Below are 14,592 nucleotides of genomic sequence, written 5' to 3'. Positions count from 1 at the left end.
CAAATCCCTGCTTGCAATCAGTCAAGGTAGTGAGTGGATTTGAACCTGGTTTTCATACATACTGTGTGCTAAAAGTGGGGCTAATGATAAATAGATTGCTATCAATGGTCTTGTAGATGTAGACCTCATTTTTTTTTTCCCACCTGCAACAATTCAGTAATTTTATAAATAATTCTGTGAGGGACAACATTGAATTTTTCAATGCAGTCAAATATTTCTACCCTAAAATTTTCAATCTCTTGTCTCAAGAATGTGACCCAGGCTGTCCAGGACTTCACGGATCAATTGCTGAATTTCCATGCAGAAGAAGCATGAATAGCCACAAGCCTTTGTACAGTATGATCCAAGCATGGTGTTCCTGTCAATAAGCTGCAGGAAGCAAGCTTGTGTTTTTATTCTTAGAGAGCAAAAGTGTACTTCTTAAAGTGGTGAAATATATTACACCTCCATTTCCATTGCTCTTCACTAACCTCCAGATCCAAACCAAGCAATAGTTCAAAGATTCTGTCCAGCAGTATGACCTGGACCTGTGGTCTCATAGGCAGGCCATAAAACTGATCAGGAATTTCACTGATGCAAGGATTTTGCAATGCAATGGGGAAATCATTAACTATATCTAGTATTGTATTCATTCCAGTACTAGCCGTAGGGTTTTGCTACATTTAATCCGGAGTTGGAGTGATGACACTGTATTTTACGATGGCCACACATGTTGCTTTTTAATACCCACTAGTCATTAAATTATATTTTAGAGAGAGATTATCTTTTATTCCTTGAAATATTTTACTGTAGTTATTTCAAAGTTTTAAGGGTCAACAGATGAGTGTCAGCCCTCAAAATCATTCACAAGTCACTGTGTATTGATCACACTTTTAGTTGAAAAGTGTATCAGTGAAAATACTGCAAATGTACCTAGAGACCACTTAGCATGACTGTAAGAGTCACCAGTGATCACCGGAGCAGAGATTAGGAAGGAATCACACCACCAACAAGGCCAACATAGATAACATATTTAGAAGAGAGTTTGATACATCTTTTGCCCGTTTCAAAATGATGCACTATTATAGATCCCTTTTATAATCAAGTAACCATGCTATTTTAAAGCACTGTAACATTGGAGGTATGAATGCCGTTCATAATCTCTATGTGATACCAAAGACAGTAAATGAGTGACTTTGACACTGTCATTAAAATGATTTTAGGGGAAGGCTGTACAGGTCATGCAATTTGTCTTGGGAGTTTTCAGATTCACTGTTACTGTCTGTTTGGGCAGGAGGTGAAATTAAAAGTTGAATTGGAAATCTGATCCTCTAAACACTGTTCATTTTTTTAGTAAATACTGACTTCTCCCCCACCAGTAAACTGTTTTGAAAAGGATGATATAAAAGTAAAAATTAAATTGGGGCTTCTCAGCTGAAGATACCGCTAATACAGCTATGTGCTGTGCTGTTTCATGCGTTCATTTTCAATCTCGTCTTTTTAAGATTATTCCTCAAATACTTTAAAGATGCAAACATATGGGGAGACAGCGTAGAAAACATGTACAAGTTGGGGTTTTTTTCTTTCTTAATGATAAATTAAGGCCTGTCTCCAACTGAAACACTGTATTTTTTTCTCAGGAGAACTGCTGAGAGTATTTCATCTGTGAAAATGTAAAAAAATCTGCTAGATGGAAGCATTAACTAAATGCCTAGAGCATAATCTTAACCTCTAAAAATGGAGGTGCTTAAGTATTTAAGGTTGTTCCTCTCCAAGAAATCTTAGGTTGCGGAAGGTGCTGGGGATGCTCTGTCTGGGGGATGGGGAAGCTCCTCTGTGCCTCCATGACTAGGTAGAGTGTGGGCAGTGTCGCTGCAGTGCTGCACAGGGGTGTCAGTGGGATGACAGCTTGCGGTCCTCTTTCAAACATGGTCACCTCTAGTGTCAGCAAGTTGCTCCAACCTTTCTCTGCAGTTTCCTGACAACCGTGTCAACTGTGGGGTAGTTTCTAGCCAGCTGTGAACCAGTTTGACATCGATGACTTATATTTCAGTATGTTAAGAACACACTTCTGTGTCTATAAGCTGTGTCAGACTTTCATTTGAAAACGTGGAACTCATGAAAATTTACACCGAAATAAATCCAGGTAGCATACTGGCTTCAAGAATGTACACCTGAACTCTTCTCAAGCTGTCGGCATCATGTTGGTGAGCTCACTTGACCAAGGGTATTCCCTATGTGCTTAAAGAGGAAACAGATTTAAAATGCCCAAAATGTAAACAAAGAACTCTTTATGTGGTAAATGCAAAGTAGAATAAATTTTTTAAAATAATAGAAGAGAAGTACTGGATTGAACAAGCAGTAAATTATTTATTCCCTTTGGACAACTAAACTACTCTGAAAGAGAAAAGCTTTTATAAGAATTGATTGTGTACTAGCACATTATGACTGGAGCAATACCACACCATACTAGTTCTTCAGAGTTTTTATTTCTGTAATATTTTTATGTAATAGCCAAACCAATAAATAAAACCCAGAAATTTCTTTGTACTCTTTGTGTGGTGGGATAATGCAGCACCCTTGTCAGGCAAGAAACTATGCAGTCTGTCATTTATTCTTATTATTGGCTAATATAGTATCTGATGTGGGGATGTTAATTCATGAGAAATCTAGGCAGGAAATAACATGAAAGGCTGTTAATCCCCATTAAGAAGAATAACAGTGTCATGAGAAATACAAGGATGCTGTTCCATTATGAGTGTTAAATGATGGGGAATGTACCATCCCAAGAAGCTCTGGCTAACGTCCCTTCTATCTGCAGGTTTCCGTGAAAGTGCATTTATGACCCTTTGCACAACATTTGTCATCATGAATATAACCTTTTGAAAGTTTCCCTAGTTAGCTCCTCTCTCTCCCCTTTCTAACACCTGGCTCAGGCCGTGATGCATCTGGTCCTTACCACTGCGGACGGATGGAGGACAGGACAGATCTGTGTTTGCACACATCCAGTGCAAACACCGGGAGGATTACAGCCTCCGGCTGTAGGGAGAGGACAACGTCTGTGCAGAGGAGCAGGCTGTGACCTTCTGCTTAGTTTTGTCACGGTCTCCAATTGCTCAGGAAGAACGCTTGCATTTGAGACCAGTAGTTTAAATATCACAATTTGATCATTAATTGCTGTGCAAGCACTAACCCTAAATCAAAATCTATAAAATGACAGCCATAAACTTCAGGAAACAGATTTCACTGCTGACCTCTTGGTGATATTGTGGCCAATTAAAATTGTTAAGGTGTGCTCACTATGCTACATGGAGTCTGAAGTTCAGATCTGTCTCCAATATATAACTTGCAAATGCTATTGCCCCGAATACTCTATCTGGATAAAAGACTGAAAATGTCTGTAACCTCGGTATAATTAAGGAAAGTAGTTAGAATAGGACACTTGAATGCATAGTAAAATATCACTATGAGCATTTTTTCAGAAAGTGCTGTTTCAAGTGATAGATTTTAAAAAGCATTTATAGAAAATGACCTTTCATTTTTTAAAGATCGATCAAATTTGTACTTTCAGTCTATCACATTTTTAGATTAATTCTGCCATCTTATATATCTAGAAAGTTAGTTTCTTGATGGATTTTGATTGTTGTATATTCCTGTATTCAGCTATTTCTAGCAGTTTAAAACTTCAGCCTATTATAAACTTTTGCCTCATTGTGGTACCTGAAAAAAATTAAGACTAAATTGTTAGAACAAAGAAGGTATTTATTGTATTTTTAACAACATCATTAAGCATAACTATAAATCAGAAGACCTGCTGAAATAACTAATAATGTATTTTCATGTGGCAAGCCAGGGATGTGACTCTTTGCTAATAATTTGTGCTAATGCAAATTATGACATGACATTTATGAACTGTATTTGGCATAATACGTAAAACTTTAGCTAAATGTAGAACTATTGATCTGCTCTTTTGTGGGCAAATACTTTTCTACAGGTCACAGTGCTTCCCAACCCGAGTATTTAATAACACAACGTTGTTAGGTTGTTAAGTTAATAAATGGCAAGTTAAACTTTATAGACTAATCACTTCCACTAATCAAAGTTTACTTCTTTATAATAAGGAGAACACAGCATTTTTTATACAGTGCACTTTACATTTCTAATAACTGTTACTTTATAGCGTGGCTTTTCAAGTTAATAGTAATATATTACATCTAGATAGCACAATGCATGGAGAGCCCATGTGTCTGTGAGTAGGATCCAGAAGCCTGCCAAAGCTAGTCAGCTGGAAATCCTACAAACAAGGCTGTAATTTTGAGCTGTTCTCCTCCCCAAGACTTGTGCCTCTAACTCTGGGCTGCAGAAAGGTGCACCTAGCTACTCCGAATCCACTTGCTTGAGCCACTATAAACCCTGGTTAGGTCCTTCTCCAAGGCAAAGCTGCTTGAGGTACTCCTTGTTGCCATCTTTTCCCTTCACTCACTCCTTCTCCAGCAGCAGGTCAAGGGTGAGAGTGCTCACCTAGAAAAGGGAAAGCCCATTTTCCAGTCTCTCCTTGGTCTGGCAGGTTTTCAAGTTCATGTTACCTGTCTGCTAGATGCTTGCATCATCTGCCAGCTCCCACTCCTTCCCTGGCAGCAGATGTCTCTGAATCTGTCCCTGATGTGGTTTTGTTCTTTAAGAGCGGCTCTTCAGACTGCCGGCAATATGTTCCCTAACTGTATCAGAACATTCTCACCGTGGAGGCACTGACTAAAAGGAAGCACCCATAGTTCTTGGTCATGTGTTTTGTGGTAGCAGCCCTGCAGGTTTGTTACAAGAAGGCTGCTCAAGGTGAGACTGGCAGGCAGGGAATAGCAGGCTGGGAGGCCTGTTGAAGGGCTTTGGCTTGGGATATGGGGTATGCCATATCTCCAGAGACTGAATGGGAAGGTGCCTGAGCCACTTCAGTGCAGTTGTGGTGCCCATACTAGGTGATACCTAAATCCCATTGTAGACCAAGTCAGCATTTTCCCAACTGGGGGACATCCCTTTTCCCCAAGGTAAGGGGCATGGAAATGCTTGTGATGTTGGTGGGAGGAAGGAGGGAGTTCAGCAGCCCAATTTTGATTATCTTGACACATCCAGGGTTGAAAAGGATGCAGTGTGTGCAGGGACTGGGAACTTCTAGGTGCAAAAAGATCCCTCTGAAGATCTTAGGCTCCCAAATAATGGAGAGACTGAGGTGCCAGTGGCTGCACAGACTGGATCTAAGTGACAGACTGCTCTTAGTGGGTTGTTGATGGTTTGGGTTCTCTCTGTTTTTAACATGGGGACCTTCTTGGATCATTTAGTTGTATCAGCTGTATTTGTATATTCTAATTTGTCCAGTTATTGCACTTTGTTTTGGTCTATTACACTTTGTTAAGTTACTCATTTATATGTTTTTTCGTGCTACTGCTAACAGGCTTAATCGTATGCTCAGAAAATCATCATATAATTGGATTTAAACTTAGAAATATTTTTTCTGGGTTGTGCACTTCACAGTAATGAGTCTGTTTGTATCTAATATAGTCCAATAAAGGTAAGAAAGAAAATAAAATCCAGGCACTTGGTACTTGCTACTTTACGGGGGGGGGGCGGGGGGGGAACCAAACCAAACTGTTGCAAATTCATTTACCCATGTAAAATAAAGGCACAATTAGTGCCCAAAACATCTGACATAAGGGCTATAAAATCATTTTTATCAAGGGCACATGAAGGAGGCTGAAATTCTGCATTTAATCTGAACCTCAGCAGATCTTTCAGAAGTGGCTGGTTTGTAATATAAAATTAATTAGCCGTGATACAGGGGAGAAACAAGGACTGGAAACAGCTACAAAGAGTTGGGATTATGCCATGCAGCCCACGATGTAATTATTCAGGCATTTTAGTCAGGTAGGAAGGACCATATCCAGGGAGATGTAGGTAGGGCAGAGGTTACAGAGTGCAGGGTAGGCAGGGGAGAAGGTGCCTGCAACCTGAGATGTCTTGGCCCTGCCTCGGGCTGATGGCAGGATGGGTCATGCAGCTGGCAGATGAGGACGAGCTCCTCTTGATGCAGAGCTCACTGTCCTTCTCACCATCTGCTGATTCACTTCTGGGTCTTGTACATTGTATAATGGACTAAGACCCATATGTCCAAATTGAAAATTGCATTGACTGGGAATGGGCAAATGCTGGTGATACAGGGGGCCTACACCAAGGCCTTGAATCATGTTGCCAAATCACAAATCCCATTACAATCCACATGTTTCCCATTTGCTTGGATCACTGTTGACCGTCTGAGCCCAAGTGCCTCCCATACGGAGGTCCAGTTCAAGGCCCCTCGTAAATAAAATGTGCCTCGGTGCAAGACCATATTTACTCAGGCAGATGTGATATATGAAGGAAAGATGTCAAATGGCATCTGTGTCAAATCTGGCCCATGTTGAAGTCCCAGGGCGTTGCACCCAGGCTCTCAGTCCTCCTCGGTCTTCTTCTGTAAATACCAATGGGCAATATACCACCTGGGTCACTGGGTCCATGTGGTTTAGAAGGAAAGTCATATTTTTAAGAGTATTTGAAGGGGAGACATAGGAGATTTATGGCTATGGACATGTTGGTGCTGTTTAAATTGTTTGGCAATAGTTGGTGGGGACAATCTATCTGAAGTGCACAACTCATGATGGAATAGAGCCTTTTATGTCCGTAACGCATGGCTATTATATTATAGTAACAGGCAGGACAAGGAAATAACAAATGGGAATATAAGAGATTAGTATAGTCTTTAAAAAACGTCTATTATTATTCACAACTGTATAACTGTCATTGCTGAAGACAAACTGTATTATAAAAATACAGTATAATATTATCTGAATTAGGGAATCATGGCTTCTAGAGGCATAAATACCAGCATTTTGGCATTTCAGCTACAGTGTCAGTACGTAGTTCTGCTTGTTCCATAGAATGTGGAAAATCTACATCAAAATTTCCTGACAACTTCTGATTCAGCAATTTTTACAATAACTGAAGGTTAGACCTACCTGAAAACCTGTTTTGGGGGATTTGAAAGATGAAATAAGAAAGTCAAAAGAGAGCAGTGAAGAGAAAAGAAGAGGAGAAGGCAGCAAGACCCAAGACCTTAGAGAGGTGAAGGAGAAAGTGCATGTCAGAATAAAAAGGAAACGTGATTTTCAAATGTACAAATCAGTCCAGGTTAATTAGGTCAGACTGTCAAATTGTTAAAAAGGTAGAGAAAAGACCAACTTAAGATGGCAAAAAATTAATTGTACAGAAGTTTAATGATGGTGGAATGAAACAATTTTTGCCTCTTCCTATCAACTGTCTTTGCGTATTATTTCTATTAGTAACATCACTTTTAATGATACTGCTCAATTATCATTCATTTTAGAAATTCCTAAATATTATTTGCAATACACATTAAGACAGAACATCTCAGACTTACTGAATTATGTTAGGATACTAGGTATTACTTAAGACTTCAGTATTGCCAAGCTCTGTCATTTATTATTTGTGATATTTGTAAGTGAATACCAGACCGAATAAAACCTGAGGCTAGCAAACATGGTTAAGGTACGATTATTATCCAGTTAACTCAAATTGACTTGCACACAGTTGGAAAGGGTGTTCAGCTGGCCTGGTTAATAAGTAGTTCGTGAACTGTCACTCTTCCTGCTCACGGAGAGGAGAACTGGGTGTGCTTTGAACAGCTTAAATGCCTGAGCATAATACTACCATTTCAGTGGCATCTGCTCAACTGATGTAAATGATTAGGGATACTTAGATTCATCAATAAAGTTAATTTCCTGTCTTCTCTGCCCATCTTCTAAACAGGCCAGAACACATAGAGGAGCCTCAGCTAGAGGAGAGGCAGAGTTTCTCAGCTTCCCAGCAATACAGGTTATTAGGCTGCATGCTGGCACCTGTAGACAGATGCAGCTAGAAGGCTGCAGGTTTACAAGTGGGACCTAAAGACCCAATGCTAAGTCAGGAACCTGCGTGGCTGGCAAGGGGGACAGCTTGCAGCTTGCAAACATGCTCCATAAAAGATAGATAAGTAGACTGTGATACTCAGGAGATCTTTTGAGCCTTGTTTTACATAGAGATGCTTTTCATTTGTTGGCCAAAGCAAACTTCTGTGTAGGCTTCTGTTGCCTCTTCCCTCTGTGTGCAGAGCTAAGTCACTAAGGATCCCAGTAAACTTCTCTTTCCATCAGAGACTTAACAAATACGCTTAAGACAGTTATTTAATACTGTTTCATGTACTTACAGCCAATTTTTTTAAACTACAGGTATTCACAATATTTATTTAATATGTGAGTGCCTTGCAATGTCATACAGATTTAGTGGGTTTTGGAATAAGAGTGGCCAGTTAAGTTGGTAAACCAGCTTGTCCTACATGGTGCTGGGGTTTGATTTTCTGAACTTTTTGAAGTTATTGCCCAAATCTTTCCACATAACTCCTTCTCCTTTTTCCACCACGGTTTGTAAAGATGGGATTCATCTGATCAGATGTATATTTTCAATGTCGACATCTGAGCTAATTGTCTGGACTCTCCTCACTGTCACAGGAGAGAAACAGGGACTCATCGGTCTCAGTTCACTTAAGGCAGACAGCTAAAACAGGCCAGATGAGTGACATGTTCTCAGTGCACGTTTGTCTCTGGTGACTCTCACGTGAATCAAGATGATGTGAGTGTGGATGCTTCAATGTAAGTGAGTCTTTACCACCTGAGAGTGACATTCTGCAGGAAGGAGATAATTCCCCTGTAGCAAGGAGGGAGGGATGAATCGCAAGTACAAGGGACTGCAGCCCTTACTGAACAAAACAGGCTTTATTATATACACCTTGGCTCCAGAAGAAACATGCATTTCAGAATCGTTTTTATATGCTGGGCTTCTGTTGGACTGTTTTGGGTTTGAGGAAGGAAATGTTTTGCTTTTCTTCTTATTTTTCCCTTAATTTAACTGTGGTTTGTTCAGCCAGAGTTTGTTTTGTGCCTGTTGCCGAAATATCCATGTGCTAAGCACAGTAATCCTTGAAGTCATGGCACTGAATTTTATTGCTGCTTAAAGACCCTTTAGCAGATTCCTAGAATCAGCTTGGGACGAAGAAGAAATAGTGCTTTGAATATTCACATTTTAACACAAGTTGTCATTCAGTGGAGTAACATCTGCTGCTTCCTTAAAGTGCTGGTTCTTCCAGGAAACCAAATCAGTAACAGTTTTTATCTAGAATTTGTGCTGATATTGTGATTCTTCGAAGGGGAAGGGGAGAGTTTGTCTGAATGGCCAGGAGCAATGAAGAGCTCTTCAGTTTTTGGAGGTATTATGACAAAGTTAAGCAGCCTTTACGTTGCTACTAACTGAAAGAAAACCAGCACCAGCTATATCAAAGACAGAAAGAGCCAAAATAAACCCTATCTCTGGGTGGCCAGTTGAGTGGATCTAAGGACAGATTTCATCCTTGCTAAATAGCTTGGACACTTGCCATGGGTTTTGCAGTCTCTATATACAAGAGCAAAATTCTGCCTTGTGTTGTTCTGCTGGTAACCAGACCCAGACCCTTGACGGCCTACTTTTTATTATTTGGTCAAACAATATGTATTATTTGGCAGGCTTCCCAATTAATTGATTTTCTACTGTATGGGGTATTAGAAATCAAGTCATTAACATAGATGTTGTTCATGATGGCAACACAGCCAGATAGTGCCAAAAGGGAAGATTTGGGCATTTTTAGTTTTTAACTGATACAGCTAAGTGGGTTCATTTGTTCATTAGAAGGGCATTTAAATTGGGTTCATCATATGTTCATTTTGTTTTTCATAATATTTTAATATTGGCAGGAGTGAAAGAACAATTCCCTTATGCTTCCAAACATGATGTTAACCAGGCCTGCTTTAATATTCTTTCACTGCATAAAGCAAATGTATAAAGCAAACTCATTTATCAAATGAAAAGAATATAAACACTGAAATACAATTACTTTTCTGATGGCAGTTGAATAGGTGCTATATTTTAACATATGATAGAATACCAAACGGATTCATTATGGTTATTGCTCACCATTGCAATACAGATAACCTTTTTTAGAAACTGATCCTTTGAGCATTTGTACACCTGCCTAACTTTGCAGATGACTTCAAAGCAAATGATCCCAAGGGCATGTTTTCAGGACTGAGACTTTAATGCCTGGACTCTTAAATAATACATTGCTTAAAGTGTAAGAAAGTGGATGAGTTAATTATTTAGTTTGTTTATTGCAGTCTTTAACACAATTGCCAGCAAATAGAACAGGTAAGTAAGAAGAGTCTCAACCTGTAGAGATTTTAAAATATAGAGCAAAACAGAAAGCATCATGTTACCATTTGCATAGATTCCTAGAAGTAACAGAGAAACTCAGCTTGCAAATCAGAAATTGTGAATGAATTCAGCAGATTTGTCAAACGACATGATTTAAAAATAACTGATGGGTATAGCATATGTCAAAACAACCCAGGCAAGGCAGCTTCACTGCCCCTGCTCCTTCTTCTGTGGGAGTCAGCAGAGACTTGCTATCTGCCTTGCTGCGAGGGGAGGTTTACCTCTCATCGCTGAGAGTGGGCGATCTCCCTGGAGCCTGCCCGCACCCTTACCCTGCCCCGTCATCCCTCTGCCACCATCCCAGGGCACATCTGCAGAGCTTTGCCCAGCAGTGGCTCTTTTCTCCCCCCATAACAGAATTTCTATCCTCTTTTGAGTCATTTGCCTTCCCTGTCCTTTATGTTTTAGCTCAGACACATGCTGCTGCTTCAAAGCTTCGCAACAACGAGCGTTTGACAATCTGTTGGTGTTAAGCCAGGTTTATATCAAAGCACAGCAGTGAAGTCGTATCTCATAGAGCGGCTGTGGGACTGATTTTTCCTTTCATAGGTGTGGCTGATTTGCTGTCTTTCCCAAACATACGTATGATCTTCACAGTACAGCATTGCAGAAAAGGAAGAGTTGTATTGTTGTCCAGTTTGTGAGCCAAAACAGCATGCCAGGCCATAGGAAGCATGCACTGTGCCATAGATGAACCAGTGGGCAGCAAAAAATATGGGGAAAGAAATAAATTTATACCAGAAATATATTTATACTGAATATATACCCTGATACCTGAACAATGTTTGTATATCATACATGAATATTGTTTCTGGAACATGGCAAATGTTATAGCTCTACAGTTTGTTTCCAGTTACTGTTGGAAAATTAATGCCTTGCTAAGGCAAATAGATCACCGCTTGGCAACTATTACTGGCAGGACAGACAGTAAAACACACATATTCTGTGCACAGTATTTCTGTCTCCTTTTCTTTCTTCTGACTGTAAATGAAATAAAGTACTGGTAGGTGTTTCCAACTAATGTTAAGTTTCTCATTGTTAGTTGCTAAACAAGATGAATACAGAAGGATTTACTGTAGTTGGTTTTCTTTAGCACCGAGCCCTGGCTGATTGAGCAAGCTGAAGTTATACATGTGGCCAGATTCAGACACATGAACAGCTTTCTTGAAGCATGTTTCACTAAGAAGGGTCACACTGAGTACCTGAGGTGGACCCTAAAGCTGGCTGGTCCTCATGATTGAAAAGTAGAGTATCATCTTCCCCTCCTGAGTTCTCCAGCTGAGTTTATGTCTGGGAGCTAGCGTGTAGCTGTGTCATTGCAGGAAAACTGCACGTAACAGTCATCTGGTAGTCATCTCCACTCCACGAGGGGAGGTCACCTGCATGCAGGTGAAGTTGTCACTCAGTAGCCAAAAGCGGTAGCTGCTCTCATTGGCTTTCATTAAGGCTCTGTCACTGTTAAAACCCACACAGTAAGTTAGGGCTTCTATCCTCATTCTTCAAAGCAAAGTTCTCTGGTGAACAACTCCCAGGATCTTCTCCTCTTAGGTCTCTGAGGCAAATGCTGTATGTAGAGATGGGTGGGTGTGTGGAGCCCTGATGTTACCAGAAGAAACTTGGATGTCAGCTCTCATTGCCCTGATCTGTCCGTGACATGGCTATGTAAGACTGTAGGATGCATAGGGCTACCTTACTTTGACCTTAGAGAGCATGGCTGGCAGGACCCAGGAGGCCATAGGGGCTATCTCACATGACCGGGGTACAGTGGTACTTCTCAAATATCAATTGAGATGTCAAATCAGAGTTTGTTTCATGGAGATTAAAAAGCACAATCCTGAACTGTGTGAGTGTATTTCTTTCCATAGAAGTTTACATGCTAAACCAAAAGGAAACCAGCTTGTTTATTAAGTTCTGTCAGCTTTTGTTAGCTCTTCTTTTCTTCATGCCCTTCAGTTTCTTTCCATTAACCACCTAACACAATCCTTTTTTCCCATCAGCAGCTTTTATTTAGCTAGCTGTGCTTTTGTAGTCCTGCAGACTTTCAAAAGCCTCTGCATCTCACCTCTTTCTTTCAGAAGAAAGCACCTCTGCCTCTCACTATAGACTTATGTGGCTGTTCATGGTGAATTTTTCATAAAGTTGCCTCTCCTCATTTCTCCATCTCCCTGTCTCTCAGTCTCTTCCGTGTAGCTGCAGTACCTTAGATAAGGAGCTCTTCTTGGAATGTTTGCTCTTCGGGGAGAGTGGGGCACTGCCTTGCACGTTTTAGTGTGCTGCTTGAGGTGAAATCAAGACCTTGATTGTTCTGGGCAACCCTGTGCTTTTTCACTGGCAAAAGGGTCATAGTGTCTTCTGGGGTTCCTGGGTTTCTTAGAAGCCTGCTGAGGAGTCATTAACCCCAATTTTAAGAAAAAAGACAATAAGAGATTTGTTCTAGTCTCATCAATGATGTCTTCATTCAAACTCATGCAACTGTTTCAAACTGCTTAAAGTTTAAACCATCTGTATGACCCTATTTTTTTTGTTTGTTTTTTTGTTTTTCATTTTATGACTACAGGAAAGGCAACTTTGCTTTTTGAACAATTACCTACTGATCTCTCATTTTGGTGAATATAGGATATTTTTCTTACCACTGATATGTTTGCATAGGATTCATTTCCCTTTACTTGCAGAGTTTAAAATTTGCATGTCCAAGTTTAGCCTAAATTCCTTTTATAGTCAAAAGACCAAAACAGGTGCCTTCAATGGACCATTCATCCCATCTTTTTTAGGCACAGACCTTGGAAGATTAATGGCTCTCAGAGTCTGCTTCTTTCCATTGACTGTGAGCAGAGCGGAAAGGGACTGGCCGTGAACTGAGGTGTCTAGTTTCTAAATGCTTAGATAACGCCCACCTATTACCTAAGTATCATATAAAAAGGGGTTATATACCTTCTCTGACATTTTATCTCGATGTCATTGCTTTTTTTCTGTTGATTTACATATATAACTTTACAAAGTAGACTCACAGTTTCTCACAATGACAGCACTTTTTTATGTTTTACATGAACCTCGTATTTGTCTTAATACTCTCTTACCACCTTAAATTCTCATCATAATGACATTGTGGCAGGCTCTGCATGACTTTTACACTGTAATATTTGTAATATCATTTTGACTTCTTGAAGCAGCTATTATCCTGCTCACAATTAAAGCTACATAAAGTCACTTCAGAGCATTCTCATTACTTATCTCATCAACTTGAATACATCAGCTGTTACCAAATGTTTTATTTTTTAAATAGCAGAATGCATCAGTACAACTGTGATTCAGATTCATTGCAAATACAAAAATAAAGGCTCTTCTCCCTTTTCATTTCCCATCATGTATTTCCTATCTTGTGGAATATTCTGCTTTACACATGGTAACACTCAGCCTAATTCACTGAGCCATATTCAGAATTGTAAACTCTGCATTGTGCATCAGTGGTGAAAAGACATATTTTGTCCTCATTGTTAGTACTCAAAGCAGCATAAATATAATCCTGATTTTGCAGCTCAGTGGTGGCAGACTAGATATTTTCACATTGTTCTCAAAATCTTCATATCGATACTACTTCTTTCATGATAACATTTATTTATCAAAGTTTATGCTGCTTTGACTTTTTATAAAATAACAGCAAAGATAAATGGATCGATTGACCCCAAGAGCAGTTTATTTATCCCTTTAGTCACACTTCAGTGGCAAAATCAATACTCTTCTGAAATATCTGATATTACAGTGGTTCCAGTAAATACTGACATTCCTGAGCTATGTGAAGGGGGAACAAAAATTTATTATCAACTTAGATTTTTAGTACCTTTATTGATTTTTCTGGAAATGCTTGAATTTTTATTTATCTGTAGCTAAGTAAGTGACCTTTGTTTCAAAAAAAACCCCCAGACCAAACAACCTAAAAGCAAAACCAAAAAGCCTTAAGTTTAAACCCTGTAAAACGTAAAAGGGGAAAACCACACATCTAACACTGTCAGTGACAAGGATCTTGGCAGAAGAGTGTGTCTGGTTTTAAATGATGCATAGTATACCACTGTGTGTTCATTTTCATACTATCTCTGCATTTGAAACAGCATAACATGTATTTTTTTTTTATACTGATATTGTTGACATCCACTTTGTGCGACAGCTAAGATGTTTCTGAGTCTTGTGTTGCTACCAATTATTTTGATAGGAGGATGGAAGAGATGAGTGACC

The 14,592-nt window shown here is 39.6% G+C and overlaps 1 protein-coding gene across 1 annotated transcript in view; it reads left to right on the top strand.

Annotated features, from left to right (window-relative positions):
* AFF3 (ALF transcription elongation factor 3) overlaps positions 1-14,592 on the top strand; it is a 325,782-nt gene that overhangs the window by 107,163 nt on the left and 204,027 nt on the right. The window contains exon 5 of the mRNA XM_074930285.1: positions 9,266-9,277. Coding sequence (XP_074786386.1) covers positions 9,266-9,277 — 12 coding nt within the window. The remainder of the gene's footprint in view (positions 1-9,265; positions 9,278-14,592) is intronic.

The sequence above is a fragment of the Athene noctua genome, chromosome 1 (genome assembly GCF_965140245.1).
Source record: "Athene noctua chromosome 1, bAthNoc1.hap1.1, whole genome shotgun sequence".
In the NCBI taxonomy this organism is placed as follows: Eukaryota; Metazoa; Chordata; class Aves; order Strigiformes; family Strigidae; genus Athene; species Athene noctua.
Note: the sequence above shows the minus strand (reverse complement) of the source record. Positions and strands in the feature narration are given on the sequence as shown.